The sequence below is a fragment of the Rhea pennata genome, chromosome 1 (assembly GCF_028389875.1).
Source record: "Rhea pennata isolate bPtePen1 chromosome 1, bPtePen1.pri, whole genome shotgun sequence".
Taxonomy (NCBI): domain Eukaryota; kingdom Metazoa; phylum Chordata; class Aves; order Rheiformes; family Rheidae; genus Rhea; species Rhea pennata.
In genome coordinates, this window is record NC_084663.1 from 13,560,204 (window position 1) to 13,582,978 (window position 22,775).

The following is a 22,775-nucleotide window of genomic DNA, read 5'->3' on the forward strand; positions in this document are numbered from 1 at the left end:
TGCAACAGAGAAGGTGAACAGGGGATCAGCTGTTCAGTCTTGCATCCAGTATAAGAACTGTATAACAAGTATAAGCATAAGGTGACGGAACAGCTCATTCTGGATGTCATCTCCAGGCATATGGAGGAAAAGAAGGTGATCAGGAGTAGCCAGCATGGATTCACCAAGGGGAAATCCTGCTTAACCAGTCTGATGATAGCCTTCTATGATGGAATGACTGGCTGGCTAGATTAGGGGAGAGCAGCGGATGTTGTGTTCCTTGACTTCAGCAAGGCTTTTGACACTGTCTCCCATAACATCCTCCAAAATAAGCTCAGGAAGTGTGGGTTAGATGAGTAGACAGTGAAGTGGACTGAGAACTGGTTGAAAGGCAGAGCTCAGAGGGTTGTCATCAGTGGCGTGGAGTCTAGTTGGAGGTCTGTGGCTAGCAGTGTCCCCCAGGGCTCAGTACTGGGTCCCATCCTGTTCAACTTTTTCATCAGTGACCTGGATGAGGGGACGGAGTGCCTTCTCAGCAAGTTTGAGGATGATACCAAGCTGGGAGGAGTGGCTGATACACCAGAGGGCTGTGCTGCCATTCAGAGAGACCTGGAGAGGCTGGAAAGCTGCATGGAAAGGAATCTCCTGAGGTTCAACAAGGGCAAGTGCGGAGTCCTGCACCTAGGGAGAAATAACCCTAGGCACCAGTACAAGCTGGGGGCTGACCTTCTGGAGAGCAGTTCTGCAGAGAAGCACCTGGGAGTGCTGGTGGATGACAAGTTGACCATGAGCCAGCAATGTGCCCTTGTGGCCAAGAAAGCCAATGGTCTCCTGGGGTGCATTAGGAAGAGTGTTGCCAGCAGGTGGAGGGAGGTGATCCTGCCCCTCTCCTCAGCCCTGGGGAGGCCTCATCTCGAGTCCTGTGTCCAGTTCTGGGCTCCCCAGTCCAAGAGAGACATGGAGCTACTGGAGAGAGTCCAGCATAGGGCTACAAAGATGATCCGAGGGCTGGAGCACCTGCCCTATGAGGAACGGCTGTGAGAGCTGGGCCTCTCCAGCCTGGGGAAGAGGAGACTGAGGGGGGATCTGATCAAAGTGTATAAGTACCTGAAGGGAGGGTGTCAAGGGGATGGGGACAAACCCTTTTCAGTTGTCCCATGTGACAGGACAAGAGGCAATGGGCAGAAATTGAAGCACAGGAAGTTCTGCCTAAATGTGAGGGAGAATTTCTTCCCTGTGAGACTGACAGAGCCCTGGCACAGGTTGCCCAGAGAGGTTGTGGAGTCTCCTCCTCTGGAGATGTTCAAGGCCCGCCTGGATGCAACCGTGTCTAACATGCTCTAGGTGACCCTGCTGAGCGGGGAGGTTGGACTAGATGATCTCCAGAGGTCCCTTCCAACCTTACTGATTCTATGATTCTATGATAACTTCGGGGCATGAAAAGAGGCTAGCAGAAGTCAGATTCAGAATGAACAAGAAGTGGCATTTTCTTGTATAGTTAAGCTGTGGAACTCATTGTCCGCGATGTTGCAAACACCATGGTTTAAATTGGTTCAAGAGGAATAGAAGTAGTTCAAGGAAGAGGGATCAACTGAGGGTTACTAAATACAGAGTTGTATTTGGCTCACAAAATCCCTGTTTTTCAAATGGGCTGTGCTTTTGGTCACTCTTAGATACTGAGCCATATTGACTTCTGGTCTGACTGTACAGCTCTTTTTCTGATCTTGTGTGTAAGATCAAATAGAGGAAGATTCTTATTAATATGAAAGAACATTTTTCAGAGTGTGATGGTATACTTTTAAATTACTAGATAGTATATATAATTCATATGTAAGAATGAATGCAGAAAATATGCAAAGGCAATTGAAACAATATCTAAACTATGTTTCTGTAGGACATAGAAATCTCCCTTTGATTAAAGGAAGAAAATAGAGTATGAGTAAATATATCCTAAAAACACATGTAAAACCCCACCACTGTTTTGAAAAATAATGTAAAATTAGTCATAAATATTTGTAAGATATTAGGGGAAATGAGTAAAAAAATGTAGTATTTTGAAGTGCACAGTTCCAAACTTCCTGTAAATTTCAATAAATTCTGTATCTAACAATTATTTCAGGAAATTCATGTTGCTTAGTTATCTCATAGCAAATAATATTTTCCAGATGATTTCCACGTTTCTCTGTTTCTCCCACTCCCAATTTGCTTCTTTCTCAAGTTTCTTTTTCTCTTAGAGTAAACACTTGGCTCTAAAAAAAATCAAGAAAAAACTGCCAGAAATATCTTCTCTACGCAGTTCTTCCAGTGCTCCTGCTCTCCTTGTAGAAAAATAGCTTTAACTGCTGAGCTGCTGACATTATTTATTTGGATTTATACACCAACAGATAGCTTGAAGATGGATAAAAATAGCATGCATTCCACAAAATTAAAATATGGGTTCAATTTTCATAGACATACATTTTAAAAAATGAAGTACTACAGGTTGTAATTTTACTATAAAATTTCAAACACAATGCACCCATAATAATTAAAATATATATATCATTCTGAATGTACAAATACATTCTGCCCTGTTAGCCTTTTATAGAAATGCCAAGCATGCACTTCTTCCACAGCATATGACTGTTCACTACCTAATTTTTCAGATATGAGAGTATACAAATGCTTCTCCCTCTTCAAGCACCTGAATAGTGAAACTTGAATATGTATGTTTTTGATGACCAAAATAGTGTTGTGTCTATTTACGACATTATTGCAATAAAATCCCTGTCACTAAGGTCTCTGAGACACTTTAAGCATTTGTACCAAAGGTGTCTCAGACTAGAATTGTTCCCATTAATCTTGCCTACCTAAACATTAATCATGTAATGTAGTAGAAGATACATAGCATTTCTAAGGACACCACATCCCCTCTAAATTTGAAATTATCTACAAATTACACACCAGAGTAACTTTAGTCATCACTGAAATGTTGCTGTTACTAGGGAAAGTCTGTGGCAGTTTGTTTAACAACAGGCATCAAGAAATTTATCCATGTAAGATGTACAGAAAATTGAATTATATTCTATGTCATTATCTTTCTAGAAAAGCTATGGCAAAATAAATAGGATTTGACCATTATCACCTACCATTCCACCTTAGACTGAATTACATACTCTCTTTCTTTAATAGCATTGCACTCGTTTCGATATTTAAGAAGTTGTTGCCTCATTTGGGAAGCTTCACCAGCAGATTCTTCAGGGAACTGTCCTGCTTTTTCCAGTTCACGTTGCTGCTGTTCCAGTTCAACACTAAGATGTTTGGCTTCCTGTAACAGTCGGATCTCAGATTCCTGTAAACTACATTAAATAGAAAAAGTAGGCAATAAGAAGCATAAGAGATAAACTTTATATCTTATTATAATATTTAATACAAGGTTTTCAAGACTAGACTGGATAAAGTCCTGACTAACTTGGTCTGAGCAGCTGACCCTGCTTTGAACAGGAAGTTGGACTACTTTCCTCCTGAGGTCTTCTACAGCCTGAATTATCTTGTGATCCTACGATCCTATGAGAGAACAGCAGAGTCTGCTCTGGGTTTTTTTCTGCATGTCTAGACTTGGGGTGGGATTCACCTCATATAATTTTAACCAGATGAAAGACAGTTAGTTAGACCAACTTACTTATCTAGGACCTTCTAGAAGCTGAGCTAGGTGGTTCATTTTATTCTAATAGAGGTGCCTAAAAGCTAGTTTCAGGTTGTCACTCTATTCATGTGGAATACAAAATATGTGGAATATGGAAAATTTTCCCAGTAACTGGAACAGTCTGAATGAATGAACACAATATCTAGTTTCTAGCTTCAGTAAGCATATAGCAAAGATCTAGCATCTCACGTTTCTCGACATGTGAAAAAAAGGCCCTCTCACTTATTCATGACCTTTTATGGCAGAGGAGATAAATAAATATGGAGATGAAAGATGGTACTAGGGCTGAAATCCCAAACAATTAAAATGAATAGCAAAACTTCCATTCAGTAAATGCTGCATCATCCTCCTTCCTGGCCCAGGTTTACTGTCCCTCTAAGAACAAAGACCCTTATTTGTAATTTAGAATGTTTATCACTCTCTGAAGTTAAGTTTACATTTTAGTCCAAAGGTGCAATTGCCTTTCAGGGGACTATATCTCAGTTGGCTCTAAATCAGTGTGGGGGCCAATAACAGAGAAGTATTCAGCAGTACAAGGCCAAGTCTCGGCTGTAAAACACTCTTAAATTCTTAGTAAATATCTGGACACCTACCTAGCTCTGAATTGCATGTTGCTATTGCTGTAGTGTTATCAGCATCTGGAAGTAGCTCATTTAATGATACATGAGCTGCAACTACATTTGTGGACTGCTGTGGAAACACATTGTAAGACTTGTAGAATTGACAAACTTTCTGCTCTCACTTGCATCATCAAAGTCTACCTTCACAGAAACAACGAACTGCAGTATTCTGGCAATGTTAGAAGACTGTTTTTCATAGTATACTTAGGAGCCTATATTGTGATACTTGCAAAGCAGATCTTTGAATAAGACCGCTGTTAAATACATTGCTTACTATGGAAGAGTCATAAAGTGAACTACAACATGAAAATTCATATAAAATGCATAACGTGTAAACCTATGCATAGAAACTATATCATAGTTTCTATGATATAGATCATAAAATCATTGTGCATCCCTTCTGAATATTAACTACATTATAAATTTTGTAAAATGTTAAACTAATATTAGCCACAAATTATGTGAAAGGATAAAGAACTCTGTTAGCTGCCCTCTCTTATTTAAAAATGTAGGCCAATGTAGTATTTTTTTAAAAAGGGAATTTATGAAATCCCATATTAAGAATCTCTATACCAAATTTTAACTCAAAGATGACATTTGTGGATATATTATAAGCTTAGCAACTGAATACATATATATGACTTATCTAACCAAAGAATAGGAGCTCAAATGAGATGGCAACTATAAAAACACAGAACATAAACTGACTATACTGTACAAACCTAGCTGAAATAACATAGCAGAAGAACTTTTGGTTTATGTAACTTTTCTGTAACATTAGATAACCACTTCCTTTTTTAAGCTAGAAAATAAGAAAACCACATACTTCAACAGGAAACGAGAGTGTGTCTTTATCACAAACAAATAACTTCATGTGTTGCTATAACAACATCTTCATTTTTGAATGGTAGAATAAATTGAGATAAATTGAAGCTCTTATATAATAGTTAAAACACGTAAGTCATACAGAATAGACATTGTTCTGGGAGAAGATATAAATGATTGCAGCAACATGCATTCATTTAAAAACATAAAATATTATTAAAATTGTATTTTTTCAAGATAATAAGATAAAAATAGAAATAAGAATTTAGTGTTGGATCTAGACTAGATCTTGTACACCATAGTTGGCAACAGGTTTTCATGGGAAGATGTGTTGAAGACAGTTAAAGACTACTGAAAGTAATGAAGAAATAATGGGACATTGACATAAACTACACATCTAGAAACTCATAAATGCAAAAATTTGCTTGCCAAGTCTTCATGCAAGTATTCATGCAAATCAGTAACTTATAAACCTTTCCTCTGTGCTTTTCTCCATATTAATACAGCCCTAGCAGTGCTGTAGCTCTAGATACATCTACCCCTTTCTGGAGATTTATCTGAAGATTCACAGTAACCTTCCAGCTTGAATGCTGATAAACAGCTTTGCAGTATATTACAAGAGACAATGCGACTGCTTTCTGAGTTAACAGGTAGAAACATATTTAGGCACTGGCACTTTCTATTTTGTATGTTTCTTGCATTCATCTAGCTAGTAAAAAAAACATTGGATCCAGCACACAACAGCTGGTTAGTTCTTGCCACAGGACTGCACTGAATCAGAACACAAATACATAAGGGTGAAAGAGAGAGTGGAAAGGAACATTTGATGAACATGACAAGTTGTGGAGGGCAGGTCATTCAAGGATAAATAAAGGCACTCATTGCATGCTAAATATTTCAGTTGGATGCCCTCATGGATACTATGGCTACTCCAGTTGTAGATCAGTGGTTTTTCCTATTGCAGCTAGAACAGAATGGTGACATGCAGTTGTGGTGAGAATGAGTCCAGAATTCTGTTTTGAGGAGTTTTACCCCTATCCTACAACACTAGAAAATACAAATGAAGAACACATAACAACATACAGAATGAAGAACTGCATAACAACCCAGAAACAGGCTGCAGCAGCCTTTTGGCAGCAAGCTACCCTTAAGGTGTTTTAATCTGTGTCTAATTGTTTTAGTATTGGTCAGCCCAATAGTTGCCTGATGTGGTAGGTTTCAGATTTATGAAGTGATTAATAATGTAACATAGATATTAGTGCACATATCAAAAAAAAAAATCTGACTTAGGAAGACAAGCTTCCCAAATTGTCAATGGACCACCACTGTTATCTGATGTATTTATAGCTTGGTGTATGAGGATATTTATATTAGGTTCCTAAATTTAGATACTAGAAATAAAAATTCAAGATTGGACCATATGATTGCAAAAGCAAATGGTTTTCAAGGACCAGATATGAGCTCAGGTACATAAGATTTATGCACAGCCTCACTGCAAAGTGGACAGATGAGAGAGAGACCAGAAAAAGATGGCATCTATTGCTCAGACTTTCAGCTGTGCAGCAAGCACAAATTCAACACCTTGAAGAAATGTGTTGAAGTTGTCATCCGCCAGGTGACATCTTTTGACTTCCTGGAATGTCAAATTAAGACCATTATTTACCAATAAGTAAAGGGCCTCACTATACACTCATAACTCTGTTTACTCTAGTAGCCTTGGGAATTATCTGCATACATATTAGGTGCATTCATTACATTAGAAATGTTTGTATTGCCTACAAGAGAGATCAGTTGCAACAGTCTGGTAGAACTATTATATTAACCACCCACGGGCAGCTATGCTGCTTAAGGCATATAAAAATTTCTCCCCAGCATCTTTGTATGTGACCAAAGGAAGAGGTACACACATAGCCTGAAGACCTCATCCAACATCATTTATTTCCACATGGCATGTAGCAGCACTGGGACATAAAAGAACATTCTGTCATGGAGATTAACTAAGGAAGAGAAAAAACTCAATTGTAATATGTAAAATAAATTTATTGCCCCACGGAATTGTGCTGCATGTGTAAGGATGAAGAACGAAAAATTAAAAAGTGGTATTAATTCTGTGATGTTTGATTGTAAGAACAGAACAAGTGCTTTATAAACCTTCACAAAGGGTCATGCTCAGTACAGGTGAAAAGGCAAATCATGAGCATACCGTATCTTCATTTAGGATCTTTCACTGGGGTTTCCTGTTCTTGAGAACTGTGACTTCTTCTCAATTTGAGCAGGATTTCATCTCAGTTGACTTAAACAGTATAAACACATACTGAACGTATCATCAGGACTCCCTTTATAGCCAGTGGGAAAAAACAGACACTTGCAAATATCTGTATAAGGAGGAATTAAATTGTCTCTATTTCTTTCTATTTTTTAAGGGACTCTAGATAACTAGACTAGATGTTCATGTCTGCAGATGTTAATATATGGGCAAGGTAATCCCACCTTTCATGTCTGAAAAGTCCTCAAAATATACCAGAAATCATGATCAATTGTGGTATTTGATTTCCCTTGCTTTTTTCCAGCAGTAAGAGAAATTCCATATGAATCAGCACTCAGTTATGCATTGGCATTTTGCTCTGACGTATGACTACATCTAGGTAAAGAATGTTACGTGATCCTCTAATAGACCCACAGAAGAGTGACAAATATGCATTCCTACGAGAGGCATGGAAAGAATGAGAGATGTAATCTACGATCCAACATTTTTTAATTTTTGGTGCACTATGTGTACAGTAGTTTTATGTGTGAGAGAAAAGACAGCTGAGTCTTTCCCATTCTCCCTCAGGCCATACCCCACTCAGTACAAATATAAAGACATTGTCTTTATATAAGAATGTTTTATATAAAAGAATGCTTTATAAATATCTAAAAGCAAATACTTAATAACCTGCCTGTACTTTTTCCAGCCAAAGACTGGTTTCAAATGAACACTGGCTGAAAGTCAGTCTAATTCACAGCTCAGTGAACACTGGCACAGTAGAAAGCTTTTCAATCAACTAATCCAACATTCACACAATATGTTTAGTTCTGAGCATTAAGTCACCATTTGGGGGACAGAATTAAGGATCTTCCAGTGTGTTTCCTGTTCTTCAGAACTGTGACTTCTTCCGGGATTGGGCAAGGTTTCATTCCAGTTAATTTAAAAAAACAGTATAAACAGATACAGAACTTACTGTCAGCACAGAGCACTTTCTAGGGAGTCAGTCTGGTTTAGGTATACCATTTTTAATTTGCTCCCCTAAGTATTTACCATGTGTTAGTCTGAATAAAAGTCAGATGACCTTTTACACAACCAGATTTGTGAAAATTTTGTAATTTACACCAATTTTATAAAAAAGAAATTAGAAGACTCAGCCTTAAGAAAAACTGTGTTTTCAGGACTTGGGAAACCCTTTTCAAATTACTTTTTATCACTTTCCACTACTCAGATTGCTAAGACCAAATTTCAGCATAACTGAAGTAAGCAGGTATGACTTGAATTAGTTTTAGAATCCTTAAATTAGTCCTTAGCTTCAACAATAGAAGAATCATTGTTCTCTTATAAGCAGAATTATCATAATAGTTTTGAAGTGGACTGCCAGGGAAATTGGGCTAAAATACTGGCGGATATTATGGTACATATTATAGAAATTTTACAACAGTATCATGATGCTGATTTTACTGATGACTATGAGTGTACCATAGACAATGTCAAAATTATTCTACACAAATACTACTTCAGTATTGCAACATCTACAATACTATACGTATGTTCTGTGGCGCACTAGTCTTCTGTTCAGCCTAGAGTTATCTATCCCTGATTTGTCCCTGCCTCTTCCTTTCCTTCTGCACACACATCTCCTGCTCAAACCTGGCATAGAGCTACCAGCACAGTCTTTTCCCATCCCTTCCCTAGAAATTCTCTCTCCTTCAGCAAGGTACCAGAGCAGGGCAGACTCACAGCTACCACATCTAACTTCAGATTTGGATTTATACTTAGAAGGCTAAGGCTACAGAAGGCTTATATAAGGCTTTAGAAGGCTATAACCTTCTAAATCTCTTATCAGTTCTGTCTAATGTGACTGCGAATATTCTCTGAGGATAAAATTCACACCTAATTAGATGCAGAAGAGTCTCATTTTCCTTCCTAGTCTCTTTCCGTCTTACCTTCAATTGCTTTCTATTATGTTAGCTCTGCAGTTCACAGTCTTTTCATATGTTATAATTCTGGCTACATGCTCTTCAAATATATCTTTTTCTATTCTAAACTTGCATATTGTGTGTTTTAGTTTGTACTTCCTTCCATTGCCACTATTATTATGTCTATATTAAACATAAAGATGTTATTCAAACAAGCAGTGAAATATTTCAATTACCCTGAATCTTCCTATTTATTAAACAAAACTTTTTCATCCTTGTGTTTTTGCTTCCCCTTTAACAACACTCATATTAAATGATAATTAGGCCTCAGCTTTAGGGAAAATTTACTTTAAATATGTAATGCCTTGGCTAATGAAACAAAGTTTACAACAGAACTATGACAGAGGATAAGTTGTCAAATCAAATATTTGCGAAGAAGTAAGGGAAGATACCCTTAGAAATCTGTAGATATTGTACCTTATCACAGTCTTATGCAGCAGGGCGTACTTTGCCTTCAGCTCAGCTACTCTGTTGCCTGGAAGTTTTCCAGAAGAAAATAGCTAGAGAAGGGAAACAGACAATTTTAACATCTATTAAGTATTAACATTTCCATTATGCTGAAAATTTTTATAACTATTGTTGGCAGTCTCTTAGTTTATTCATTTTTTGGTGATATACCAAATTGAATACACAGATGAAAAATACATTTTCACATAAGAATTGAAAGTATAAACAAAACAGTATAAAGACTGTATCTGCCATAACTACAATATTGCCTGCACTCCTATCTCTTTTCTGATTGCCCTTCTGCATTGAAATTTCATGATAATTCTCTCTTGACTTTGTATTCAGGCCTTCAGTCATCAGTTTTCCATGTTGCTTATATGATGGTTCAAAAAGGAACTTGGCTCAAGCTAGATCACCCCCGGGTCACAGAGCTCATTGCCCTGCATGGCTCTGCAGGTCCTTCATGGCAAACACCAACAGCAAACCACTCTACATATTTAGTACTACAAAAACCATACATATGTGATGCAGCTTACCCATTTCTTAGGTGGTTCCTCAGGTGTCTTGAGGGAGGTAATTTGGGCCAATGAGGAAAACTAGTCTTTCTTAATACAAATAGGAAATACAACAGAGAGCCTAGTTTTGCCACTGGGAAAAAAGTCACAGTAGCAATATGACACTATCTCCTAGGACATTTCTTTAGAAACCTTTCCTTCCTTTTTTTTGGTTACAGGTAAGAAGAACCACATAAATCTTGCTCTACAAAAGTCCATATCTAGCCTTTTGGAGCAGCATATCAAATCTGCAGTCTCTTTAATGGGAACCGGTCAAGAAATGAAGTTGTGTATGTCTCAAAGAAACAAAGTTACTACTGTACCCAAAGAAGCCTAAAAGACATACTTCAATCCTTGGGTTTTGACAAGGCCTTCAAGAAAAGGCCCTCCTTCTGGGCTGAATTAAAGGTAATGTAAGAGATTCATATGTAGGCTATTCTGTAGATGCCTCTTTCTTGAATATCCATGAGAAACTGTCCAGGACAAATCCTATGCTCAGGAAGCAGAATCCAAGTTAATATACTAACAGAAGTATCTATTTTGTTGGTAGATATTTGTATTTTTAAGATTTGCTGCAAAAGATTTCAGGGCAGCTAAGCCTCTCTGATTTTTGTAGCTGTGAGAAAAGGAAAGCAGATCTGTCTTTTGTTTGTATGAGATTAAAGATAAACAGCTCTCTAATATTTACTTTGGCATGCTTTATGAGCTAAAGATACTGCTCAATTAAGCTCATATTACTAACTAGCTCGTCTACAAGAAAGAAAATATTTCCCTATCTGAGCCCACTTACGAGCCTCACGTAGAGGTATAGTTTTCCTGTTTGAATGGTATCTCACTATCGTCCTTCCTCTTGAATCATAGAATCAGTAAGGCTGGAAGAGACCTCTGGAGATCATCTAGTCCAACCCCCCTGCACAGCAGGGAAACAAGTGGCACATACGGGGATTGAACTCATGACCTTGGCATTACTAGCAACACGCTGTAATCAACTGAGCTAAGTTTGACCCCCATAGCTACACCTGTAAGTTCTATTTTTCCTTACTGCTTAGTTTCTCACTGCACATGCAGGCCATATTTGACAACATTCCTGAAGAAATAAATTTATTTGGCCTTGAAACTGAGTGCTTTATATCCATAAACTTTTGAAGCATTTCACATTTCAATTTCTGAGTTCAGTTCAGAGTTAAGAGCTCCATGTTGATATGGCTGGACCTATGCAGAGTGACCCCTGCTCTGTAGACCTGGGAGAGAGATTGTATGGATAGCATAACCAGCATGTCAAAAGGGGATGAGATTTCTGTGAAAAGTATCACAAGATCATCCTGGTTATCACAAGCGCAGCTGGAGAGCCATCAGGGAGTCACTTCTGGGCTACCTCGATCCCAGGTTTTGTAATTAAATCCCACCACACTGTTTGTTCCAAGATTCTTGGAAAGTGGTAAGAATAAGAAGGGAAGGTAAGAGGCTGCAACTTGAGAGGAAGAGAAGTAGCTAATTGTGGGAGGAGAGGCTTGTACAAGGGAGGAAAAGCTTGAATCAACTGCAGAAAAACTGTATTTGTGGATAAGCCCAGATGAAGGATGATGCCTAAGATACACAACACATTTAAATCTTCCTTCCCACCAATATAATATTGGGTGATGCGGAAATAAAATGAACTACAAAAGCTATATTGTCTGAGCCAATGCATGCTCCCAGGAATTCACCAAATGCCTACAACAGGGATAGAAGTTGTGACTCTTGCCTTGCACATTTTTATCATGCTGACTAACAGCAGATTTCCAATCCCTGAGTACACTGACTACTGATAACAGAAATTAGGGACAGGACTGGAATGAAAACTGGTACCCATTTAGACATTAGAACTACGGTTGTGCACAGTCTGCACTAGCTCTTTGCAAAAGATACTGAAAATGGGTAGCAGTCTCACGCTGTTAGAGACGCTCTTCAATGGATAGTACAGAGGACAGAGTCCTTGTGGTTTACTATCAGATAGGCCAAGAAGTAACCATTTTTCTAGCCAGAATGACTTTGGTTCCCACTGATATTTAGGTTGGAATTAGGGCCAAGAAACTACTTGTCACTATCATCTGCAAAGGCTACTGACAGTCCTAAAGGAAACCTCCAGACATCCAGACATGCAGACATCCTCCAGCTCAATGGCAACAGCCTGAAAAGGCAACAAGGAAGCTGAATGACCAAGGCAGACAGATTTTCTTTTATATAGTGCATAATGGCAAGAGATGAACATACTGAACTAACCTATTGTCATGGAATATAGAAACAAAAATACAATAGCTAGGGAACAGTAGTTTACTCCTGCCAACTGTAGCTGTAGGTGGATGACACTAGCTTAACTGGGGATGAGCTAAGACCTAAAATGCTGAAGCCCAAGCTTAAATATACAGTCACTAAAGACAGTATGGACACTGTACCTAAATAAACCTTCTTTGCATCAAGCCAGCCCTAATGCTTTTATCTGTGTAGGACTGAATTTTCACTGCTTCCAACAGTTAGTGATGCATCTAAATCATATGTTCCTCACCCTGCAAGTCTGACTGGACATCTATATTTTTTTCTTTAGAAATTTATGATTAATGTCATACCATGACAGTCTGCTTCAAACAAGAAGGTTTATTTGAAAGCTGGAAAAATGCACAAGCAATATCATCTACACATACACAACACTCACCTGAATTTACTTTTGATTAAAGACTTTTATATGGGATTTGCTTTTGAGTGACAGGAACAGCACAGAGCCAAATTACTTTTATTTAACCAACAAATTTTGGGGATGTAGCCTGTCTCAATTAACTTTTTGGAGAGTGCTCCTGCCAAACTTTTTTCTCTTTCTCAAGAAACATATTTTATCTTCTAAAATTGCATCCTCCTCATTTGAGTGTGAGTTAAAATTACTATATATTTCAACGGTTTTCAGCAGAGGCATAAGCATTGCTATTACTCAAGACTGGATGTGCCAGTGAGCAAGACAAACATGAGTTTATCTTCAGTTGAAAATGATCTTGGATTAAAGTTCAAAATTTAAAGTGCAATAGGTATTCTAAAAAAATTTTCTTGAATAGTTCTAGAACAACAGGAAACAGTAAACAATATTCCCTCATATTCCCTCAATATACAATATTTTATTATTTATTTCATAGTATGCAAACAAGTCAATTTGACCTTCCTGGCTTGTAATCACAGACCTGGCATCTGTGGGGTTATACTGAAACTATCTTTTGCCTCTGACATTCTATTCCAATTCATCACCTCACATACCTTTTATATTTTTTTGTTTACAAAGAAGAGCATACTTTAGGGAGGAGAACAGTATCAGTTACTAAGTTTCCTTTTAGCCATCAGAATAGCATTCGGAAAAATTTTCTTTAAGGGCAACAGTCCAGAACAAACCTCTACTCATGAGAATAATCTTTCAGTTATATAAACTGACTTAAATAGGGACACTTTTAAGAGTGAGCATTATTTACTCAAACAATGGCTTGAAATACTGAGTCTTACCATGCAACCTTCAAATTAAAATATAAAGCAATTCACCTTTTGCTCTTTTGTTTGCTTTGGAAGAAGTTGTTGGAATCAGAAACAGAATCATGCCACTGATTTTATGTGTCTACGCTTACAGTGGATTTTGTCCTGAATGGTAGATAAGATATAATGGGTATTTGGTCCTATTTAGCCTTTAACAAAATCTGGTATAGCTAGTACAATTATCAACAGGAAAAAAGATTAGACTTTGAGTAATTTAGCTGAAATTTACAGCTCTGAACTGATTAGCCAGTATATGATTAACAAATACATTGTAGAATGAATCCAGAATAATTGTAATGAAATGAAAACAAATAGCCTCAACTCTCTCGTCTTCTACAGATTTGTACCAGGCAAGGTTACTTACCTCTGCATGCAACTGAAAAAAACTCTACTATTTGGACTTTGCAGATCACACAGGTAATACAGAATTGTGCAAGGAAAAAAGCACACATTGATGCATATATATCAATAAAAAAAATTTTTTTTGCAATAACTTAGAAAAAACAACAGTTTGCAAAAGACACTAAAGTTCTTACATGAATGCTGTTTTTGTGAAGGGAAAACGTGTCCCAGATATGCATACTTACTAAAGTTTACCCCAAAATACTGCCACGAGTCCTGATATAGCCTAATCTGCCTTTTGTGTACAATCTTCCTTCCATTCACTCACAGACTCATTCTATTCTGAAATCAAGGAAATGGGTAATATTTCTAATAGGACTTACAAAGTAGTAAAGTGTACAATATTAATTATTCTAAAGACAGAGGAGTTACATTGGTGTAAACAGTTAAAAAGTCTACTGGGAAGATTATATGCATTTATTGAGTTTCTGGATGTCATTCGCCTGTCTAAACTACAGGTTTCACATTTGGATCTCAGATTCAGCAGAGAAGTGTATAAAAATTCCTACAACCAGGTGCTGTAATATAAAATAGTTACACAGCTTCATTTCTCAAGCACAGCATTAGCTTTCTTCTTTAAAAAAATATTGCAAGCTAAATTGGAACTGGAATTCAGAAATATTTCTCTTTACCTCTATTTCTGGATGTTTACAATAGATGAATCATACTTTCCTTTGATATTCAGTCTAATTTGAAATATCTTCATCTTTCTCTTCATAAAATATAAGGCATGTCTTAACACAGGATGAGTAACAAATTCATTCTTAAATTGCAATAGAGACAAAGCATAATGATTTTACTTCTGTATAGCTAAGTGATGTTGGCCATGGGCATAGATAGAGCTCTTCCTCATCTTTAACTTGAAGAGCTCTTTCCTAGCCACATCACAGTAAAAATTACAGATTGCTAACATGAGTTAAAAATACAGAGGTTTAAATACACAAATATATATAAATCTCAGGTATATACACACTTTCTTTTATTAACCTGTATCTACAGTCAGATTCTAAAGTCCTACTCCATTTCATTTATCAGTAAGAACTATGACACATAGTCTGATCATTGCAATCGTAGTGTAAATACAGACTAGTCCAGCTGCTACTATTCACCAGTACAATTAAAAACTGGATCTGACTTGGATCTGACTATCTTAATTCTGTAAAAATGTTTGTCCGGTATATCTATCAGGCATTAAATAAGATCAATACTATTTTCAAAATATCCATTATAAAAATCATATAAAGAACATTACTACAACCATGTTTTACAACATATTTACACACATATACACACAATATAAGTTAATTCAAAAATCCAGTTGAAATGGATTAAGCAAATATTCACTTCCCTGATAATTTTCACCTAATCCAAAGTAAGTTTGATTTTGGAGGTAATTTTTTCATATAAAATGTTTAACAAAACATAGCAGTACATTTTACTCAAATATATCAAAAGTTAGACTTTCTACAAAGACATTAGGGTCTGTTATAACTCACCCTGAGAGCAAAAAAACGTTAATTGATGGTTTAAATCAGTGATAATCCACCTCACAATGATCCTGGTCTAGCAGCATTTATAAATAAAGCAACAGTTACAGAACCTTTAAAAGATTAGTATTCTAAAGCTGAAAGCAGCTTTAATATACCCATCCAGAAGCATAAATTTTAGTATAAGAAGGCTTAATGGAAGTTCAGAATTATGTCACTGGATCTTAATAAATGCCCATAAAACTACAGACCCCGGAGATAAAAAAAAAAGCCATTGTGACTAAATTGAGGTGTAATAGCAATAAAAACATATTTCTCTCTATATAAGGGATAGGAGAAAAAGATGTAAATTGAGTTAAATTATGGTATAAATTAAAGTTTGAAGGCAATAGATAAGGGAAACCAAGAAAATCCATGAAGCATCTTCGATCAAAGGAAATAGAAATAAGAAGGGCTTTAAACACATATAAAAAGAATATCTGAGAAATCCATGGTTCAGGTGCACTAGTACATCATGATAGTAAAATTGTAAGTTGATATAGGGTTACAGAAAAGGCAAAAACATCCAATGACTGAGCGACATTGTGTACAACAAGATTAATTCTTGAAGATTTTTTAAAAACTCTTGTTCTGACAAATTCTAAAGCCATAGTATATAGAAAACCATATAGAAAAAATATTCCTATATCAAGCAAATCAAAATTTCAGTACTGTACGAAATTTATGTAAGAAAGTAGTATAAAAATATAAATATGCATGACAGAAGATGATATGGAAGTAGATACCAGGTATCTAACACCTCTGATGTCCAGAAGAGAGATGCTTCCACGTCTTGTGAAAGCTTTCAGGTCTTTGTGAATCCATGAGCCAGCAATGTGCCCTTGTTGCCAAGAAGGCCAACGGTATTCTCAGGTGCATTAGGAAGAGTGTTGCCAGCAGGTGGAGGGAGGTGATCCTGCCCCTCTACTCAACCCTGGGGATGCCTCATCTCGAGTACTGTGTCCAGTTCTGGGCTCCCCAGTATGAGAGACATGGAGCTGCTGGAGAGAGTCCAGCGTAGGGCTACAAAGATGATCCGAGGGCTGGAGCACCTGCCCTAGGAGGAACGGCTGCGAGAGCTGGGCCTGTTTAGCCTGGGGAAGAGAAGACTGAGGGGGGATCTGATCAATGTGTATAAGTACCTGAAGGGAGGGTGTCAAGGGGATGGGGACAAACTCTTTTCAGTTGTCCCATGTGACAGGACAAGAGGCAATGGGCAGAAATTGAAGCACAGGAAGTTCCACCTGAACATGCGGAAAAATTTCTTTCCTGTGAGAGTGACAGAGCAGTGGAATAAGTTCCCTAGAGAGGCTGTGGAGTCTCCTTCTCTGGAGATATTCAAAACCCTCCTGGATGCAACCCTGTCTAAAACGCTCCAGGTGATCCTGCTTGAGCAAGGGATTTGGACTAGACGATCTCCACAGGTCCCTCCCAACCTCAACCATTCTGTGATTGTAAATTCAGCATTAAAGTCCCTAGATTCCTGGGAAGTCTAGTGTCAATGGTCTTACAAAGATTACTCCCCTCAAAAAACAACCCTCAAAATGGTCCATCTTGCCTAGGCAACGCAAGACTCCCCTTGTGGAGGAGATGAACTACTGCAATTCTCAACAATTGTTACACAGAAATTAAACTTAGGAAATTCCTAACTTGTTTTATTTTTGGTAAGAATGCTTGAATTTAAGCAATCTACATTTGAAGAAGCCCTAATGTTAATTAAAGAATACAGTATACTTCGGCAGCAGTGACTCTAATGAGTACTACACCTTCTAGATTTCAACCATGGTAAGTACGCTTGGAAATTAGTTTTAAAAATGTCATCATTCAAGAACATACAAATAAAACAACTAATGATAAAATAGTCAGTGGTATTTACATATACACATACATTCACACACACATAACATTTCTAAATTAGAGTTTGTGATAATTTTCATAATTTTAATCTGGTCTGTTGGACCTGCAATAGTCACATATTTCTGTGAAAAGGATGCCTAATAGACAATATTTCAAGACTAAATATCCAAAGACTAATATTCCAAGCTTAAAAAAGAAGTTACATATCACCTCCCCTTCCATCCTTCCCACCACCTCTCTAATATGTTCTTTTGAAGATGCTCATCCATAGTTCATTTTGTTGCTTGTAAGTGCTTGTGTTGCTGGAGTAAGTAAAATGGTAGTTTTCTTTAGTTATCCTAATAATCTGCTACATTTAAAACAAGGAAAAGAACCAATGAAGATGGAGAAATGAGAAGAAAAGAACTTGTGTACCTGACAGGTCTTTTGCAGTCCTGTGTTAACTACGATGCTCAGGAAAAAAATGAGGTAATTTTGTTATACTGGCAGTGGCACTCTCAAGCCTGGAGTTTGGAATATAGTCGCATAATTAACTGTTGATTTTTCCAAGCTCTTCCCATGTGAGTTGCTTTTCTCCTCTCCCTAGTTTTTATTATTATTATTATTATTATTATTATTATTATTATTATACAATGAACTGGAACTCCATAAATTTTTAAACACACATGAAATTGATAGATCATCTTGGTAAACTAAAATAAATTTTCCATATTTAAATGAAGAATTATTGGAAAGTTGGATAGAGATTTGGCTGCTAGTAGGTGGTTGCTTGGCAACTTCTTTTTGCTTTCTCCTTGTAGTCCCATAAATGTAATTACATAAAAATTGTATATCCTATTACTGGGTTGACATGCATCTTTCCTTTTCAATATAACTTTTCTGTTATGTTTACTTTAGCCTATTAAGCTGCTCCTTCTTTTACTTTACACTGATTTTAATTGATTAACACGTTACACTCCACTGAGTGTAAATTTCTAACTTGCATCTTTTCAGGCAATCTGGCTACTTTCTACCAGAAAATAAAATAATAAATAAATTTGTTTTTTTTCAGTCAGTGAAAAGTCCATGAAATAACGGTACTAAGAACTCTAAGAACTATAATGTTCTCAGTTTTGAATTATAGGTTTTTTTCATGTCTTACTTCAGTGCTCTCCAGAAATGAAAAGAATTTAGCCAAATTTCAAACTTAGTAAGATTATGTAGTTTGAATATTGGTCTAGTGCTTTGCATGCTTCTGAAGAAACACACAGTGAGAAGTACAGATCAATATAGCTGCCATCAAGACAATCTGTGTTAAAATCAGTTACTCATAATCATTATGAAAGTGAAACATTTGAAGGTTTCCTAGGAAAGACTTAATTTTAACATTTCCCAAAACTTCTGCATTTCAGAGAAATGATGGATCTAACATACATTTCTAATCATGTCTGCAGATATTGCAGAATATCTGAAAGGTATTCTAAATATCAACAAAATAATCTGAAGTGCCTGTATATTGATGCATGCAGCATGGGGAACAAACAGCAGGAATTAGAAGTCTGTGTGCAGTTGCAGCATAGTCTCATCGGGACCACAGAGACATGGTGGGATGTCACACACAACTGGAGTGCTGAGATGGATGGATACAGGCTCTTTAGGACGGACAGGCTAGGAAGGTGAGGAGGGGGAGTCGCCCTTTATGTAAGTGAGCAATGGGAATGCATGGAGCTCTGCCTGGGGATGGGTGAGAGGCCAGATGAGGGCTTATGGGTCAGGATTCTGGAGAATTTGGTAGTGGCTACAGAGATCTGCTGACAAAGGACACTTAAAAGGACAAGGTAATGAATACCTTCTTCACTTCAGTCTTTGTTACGATGACCACTGGCCTTCAGGAATCCCAGGTCCCTCACAGGTGGAAAGTCTGGAGAAGGAAGACTTATCCTTTGCAAAGGAGGATCAGGTTAGGGAACACTTAAACTGGACACACACTGTCAATTGGACCTTATAGGATGTACCCACAAGCACTGAGTGAGGTGGCTAACGTCATTGTGAGGCTACTCTCAATTATCTTTGAAAGGTTATGATGATTGCAAGAGGTTCCTGAGGACTGGAAGAAGGCAAACGTGACTCTAAAAGCCAAGAAGGATGATCTGTGAAACTATTGGCTGGTGACCTTTACCTCGATCCCTCAGAAGGTGATGGAGGAACAAATCCTAGATACCATTTCTAGACAAATGAAGGACAGGAAGGTTATTGGAAGAAGTCATCATGATTTATGATGGGAAAATTGTGCTTAACCAACCTGATAGGCATCTGTGATGGTACCAGTGATGGTCATAGCAGTAAAGACTGAAGTGAAGAAGGTATTCAATATCTTGTCCTTTTGTCACCAGAGTCTCTGCCTCACCTATTGGAGGGCCCACATATTCCCTAGTCTTCCCTTGGCTGCTGCTATTTCTGTAGCTGCCTTTCTTGTTGTCCTTCATGTCCCTCACCAGATTCAAATCCAGATGGGCTTTGGCTTTCCTAATGCTATCCCTGCATGTTTGGAGAATCTCTATAAGCCTCATGGGTTGCCTGTCCCTGCTCCCACCTCTTCCATGCTTTTTTCTTATGTTTGAGTTTTTGACAGTTTCCCATAACATCCTTTGAGACAAGCTGATGACATATGCACTAGATAGGTATACAGTGTGGTGGACTGAAAACTAGCTGAACTGCCAGGCTCAGAGGGTTGTGATCAGCTGCACTAAATCCAGTTAGAGGCCAGTCACTAGTAGTGTACTCAGAGGTTGACAAAGGGGCCAATATTGTTTAATAATTTCATTAATGACCTGGATAATGGGTCAGAGTGCACCATCAGCAAGTTTGCACATGATACAAAACTGGCAGGAGTGGCAGATAAAGCAGCTGGTTGTGCTGCTATTAGGAGGGACCTTGACAGACTGGAGAAGTGGGCAGGGAGGAACCTCATGAAGTTCAGCACAGGGAAATGCTCTGCATCTGCGGAGGAATAACTCCAAACACTAGTACACAGTAGGGGATGACTGACTGGAGAGCAACTTGTCAGAGAGAGACCTAGGGGTCCTGGTAAATAACAAGTTGAACATAAGGCAGTAATGCACCCTCATGGCAAAGCACGCCAACAGTATCCCGGGCTGCATTAGGCAGAGCATCCCCAGAAGATTGAGAGAGGTGGTCCTTCCCCACTGCTCAGCCTTAGTGAGGCCACATCTCTAGTACTGTCTCCAGTTCTAGGTTCCCTATACAAAACATCATCATACTGAAGCAAGCTCAGGGGAAGACTACAAAGATGATTACGGGACTTGTGAATCTCTCATATGAGGAGAGCTGAGAGAGTTGGGACTGTTCAGCCTGGAGAAGAGAAGGCTGAGGGGGGTCTTATCAATGGGTATAAATATCCGATAGGAGGGTATAAAGAAGTCGGGACCAGACTCTTCTCAGAGGTGCAAAGTGATAGGATGAGAGGCAATGGATACAAATTGAAACAAAGAAAATTCTTTCTGAACAGAAGAAAACATTTCTTCACTGTGAGAATGGTTGAAGAATGGATGGAACATGTTGCTCGAAGAGGTTGTGGAGTCTACATCCCTGGAGCACAAGTGTGATCCTGGACAACCTTCTCTAGCTGGCCCTGCTTGAGCAGAGGGATTGGATCTAGAGGTCTGGATTCTGTAATCATATTTTCCACCTTTTATTTCTAAGTTGTAGATTGTGTAATTATTTATAATAAGATAAAATGACTACACTTACAGTTATTTTAACAGAGAATAGCCCAGTAATTTCAATTAATGTTGTTTATTTCAAGCATCTGAAAGGTTTCCTCAAATGAGTCTTTTGTCTCAAAATAGAACACAACATGTGCTTGTGCTTAAATAGTGCAAAAGGGAGCTCAGCTTGAACTTAAATCACTCTCCACATAGAAAACAAGGATCATCTGCTCCAGGGTCTTAGCATCAGTGCTGCCACTCCTGCCATCAAACTACCGCCAGGTAACCGGCATATGCTCTTCCAAAGAGCTGCGTGTATGTGAGGATGAAGCTTCACAGATATGCGACATTTGGAGCAAAAGCATATGTGCATTTTGTAGAGGTCCGAACTACAAAACTGATTTATCTGCTTGTTTACTTCTTTATTGGCTTTGGACTTGAGAATGTTTAGACTGCATCTGGTTCATATTTCTAAGCTTTCTTGTAGCACCACAATAACTTGTTTAATTGAATACTGAGATTGTTTTCAAGGGTTTTAAGGAGCAGAGCAAAAATTATGCACTCAAGATAACATTTCAGACGGGCAAACAGATTGTTTTTAACCTTAGAACATAAAAAGTTTACAATATTGAAGCAATAAGCAACCAATACCAATTTTAATATCTAAACTACAGAGATATTTAGAGAAAAAATACTTTCCATTCTTGAGGAAGGAGAAGCCAAAAGCAAAAGAACATAAGATCTTCTCCTCAAAAAACTTCTTATATCCTTTCAGTTAAATGAATAGTTTTAAATTTTTTTAATGTTTAAAATGATGTAATATATCATACTAAACTTCGATTATTTAACATTTAATGATGTTTTTCAATGAAAAACATCAACTGGAATTGATAGGGATATGCTAGCGATAAAATGAAGAAAAATGCAGACTAATAACTTGGTTTCTAAATGGCTAAATATGGTCTTTCAGAGTGTTCTCAATTTCTGAGAACTTCTGTGACTTCTCATTACTTTTCAAGATCATATCTTGGCTCCTTCAAGGTAGGTCATTCAAAAATGAAGAAACCCCAAAGTTTAAGAAAATTTTAAAAATATAGAGCTGGCATTTGTCACCTGTGAGGCAAGGAATTTCTTTAAAAACACAAGAAAACTGCTCTAAAAATCCCCAATCCAGGTTTCACAGTTTAATGCTCTTCGGATTTCTGTGATAATTTCATCTGATTTCCTCAACAATACACAGGATAACTTTTACTTTTTTCCACCACTTTTGGCATAGTATTTGAGGAATGGACTTTAATACTCCAAGCCCAGACCATATAGAACACAAAGCTCAGTTTTGGAATCAGTGAGAAAATTCACACTGACTTTTACTAGAACGAGTCCTAAATCACTTAGAGCCA

At 37.6% G+C, this 22,775-nt stretch overlaps 1 protein-coding gene across 1 annotated transcript in view; it reads right to left on the bottom strand.

Moving 5' to 3' along the window:
* CCDC146 (coiled-coil domain containing 146) overlaps positions 1-22,775 on the bottom strand; it is an 81,112-nt gene that overhangs the window by 33,340 nt on the left and 24,997 nt on the right. The window contains 2 exon segments of the mRNA XM_062598616.1: positions 3,108-3,317; positions 9,754-9,836. Coding sequence (XP_062454600.1) covers positions 3,108-3,317; positions 9,754-9,836 — 293 coding nt within the window.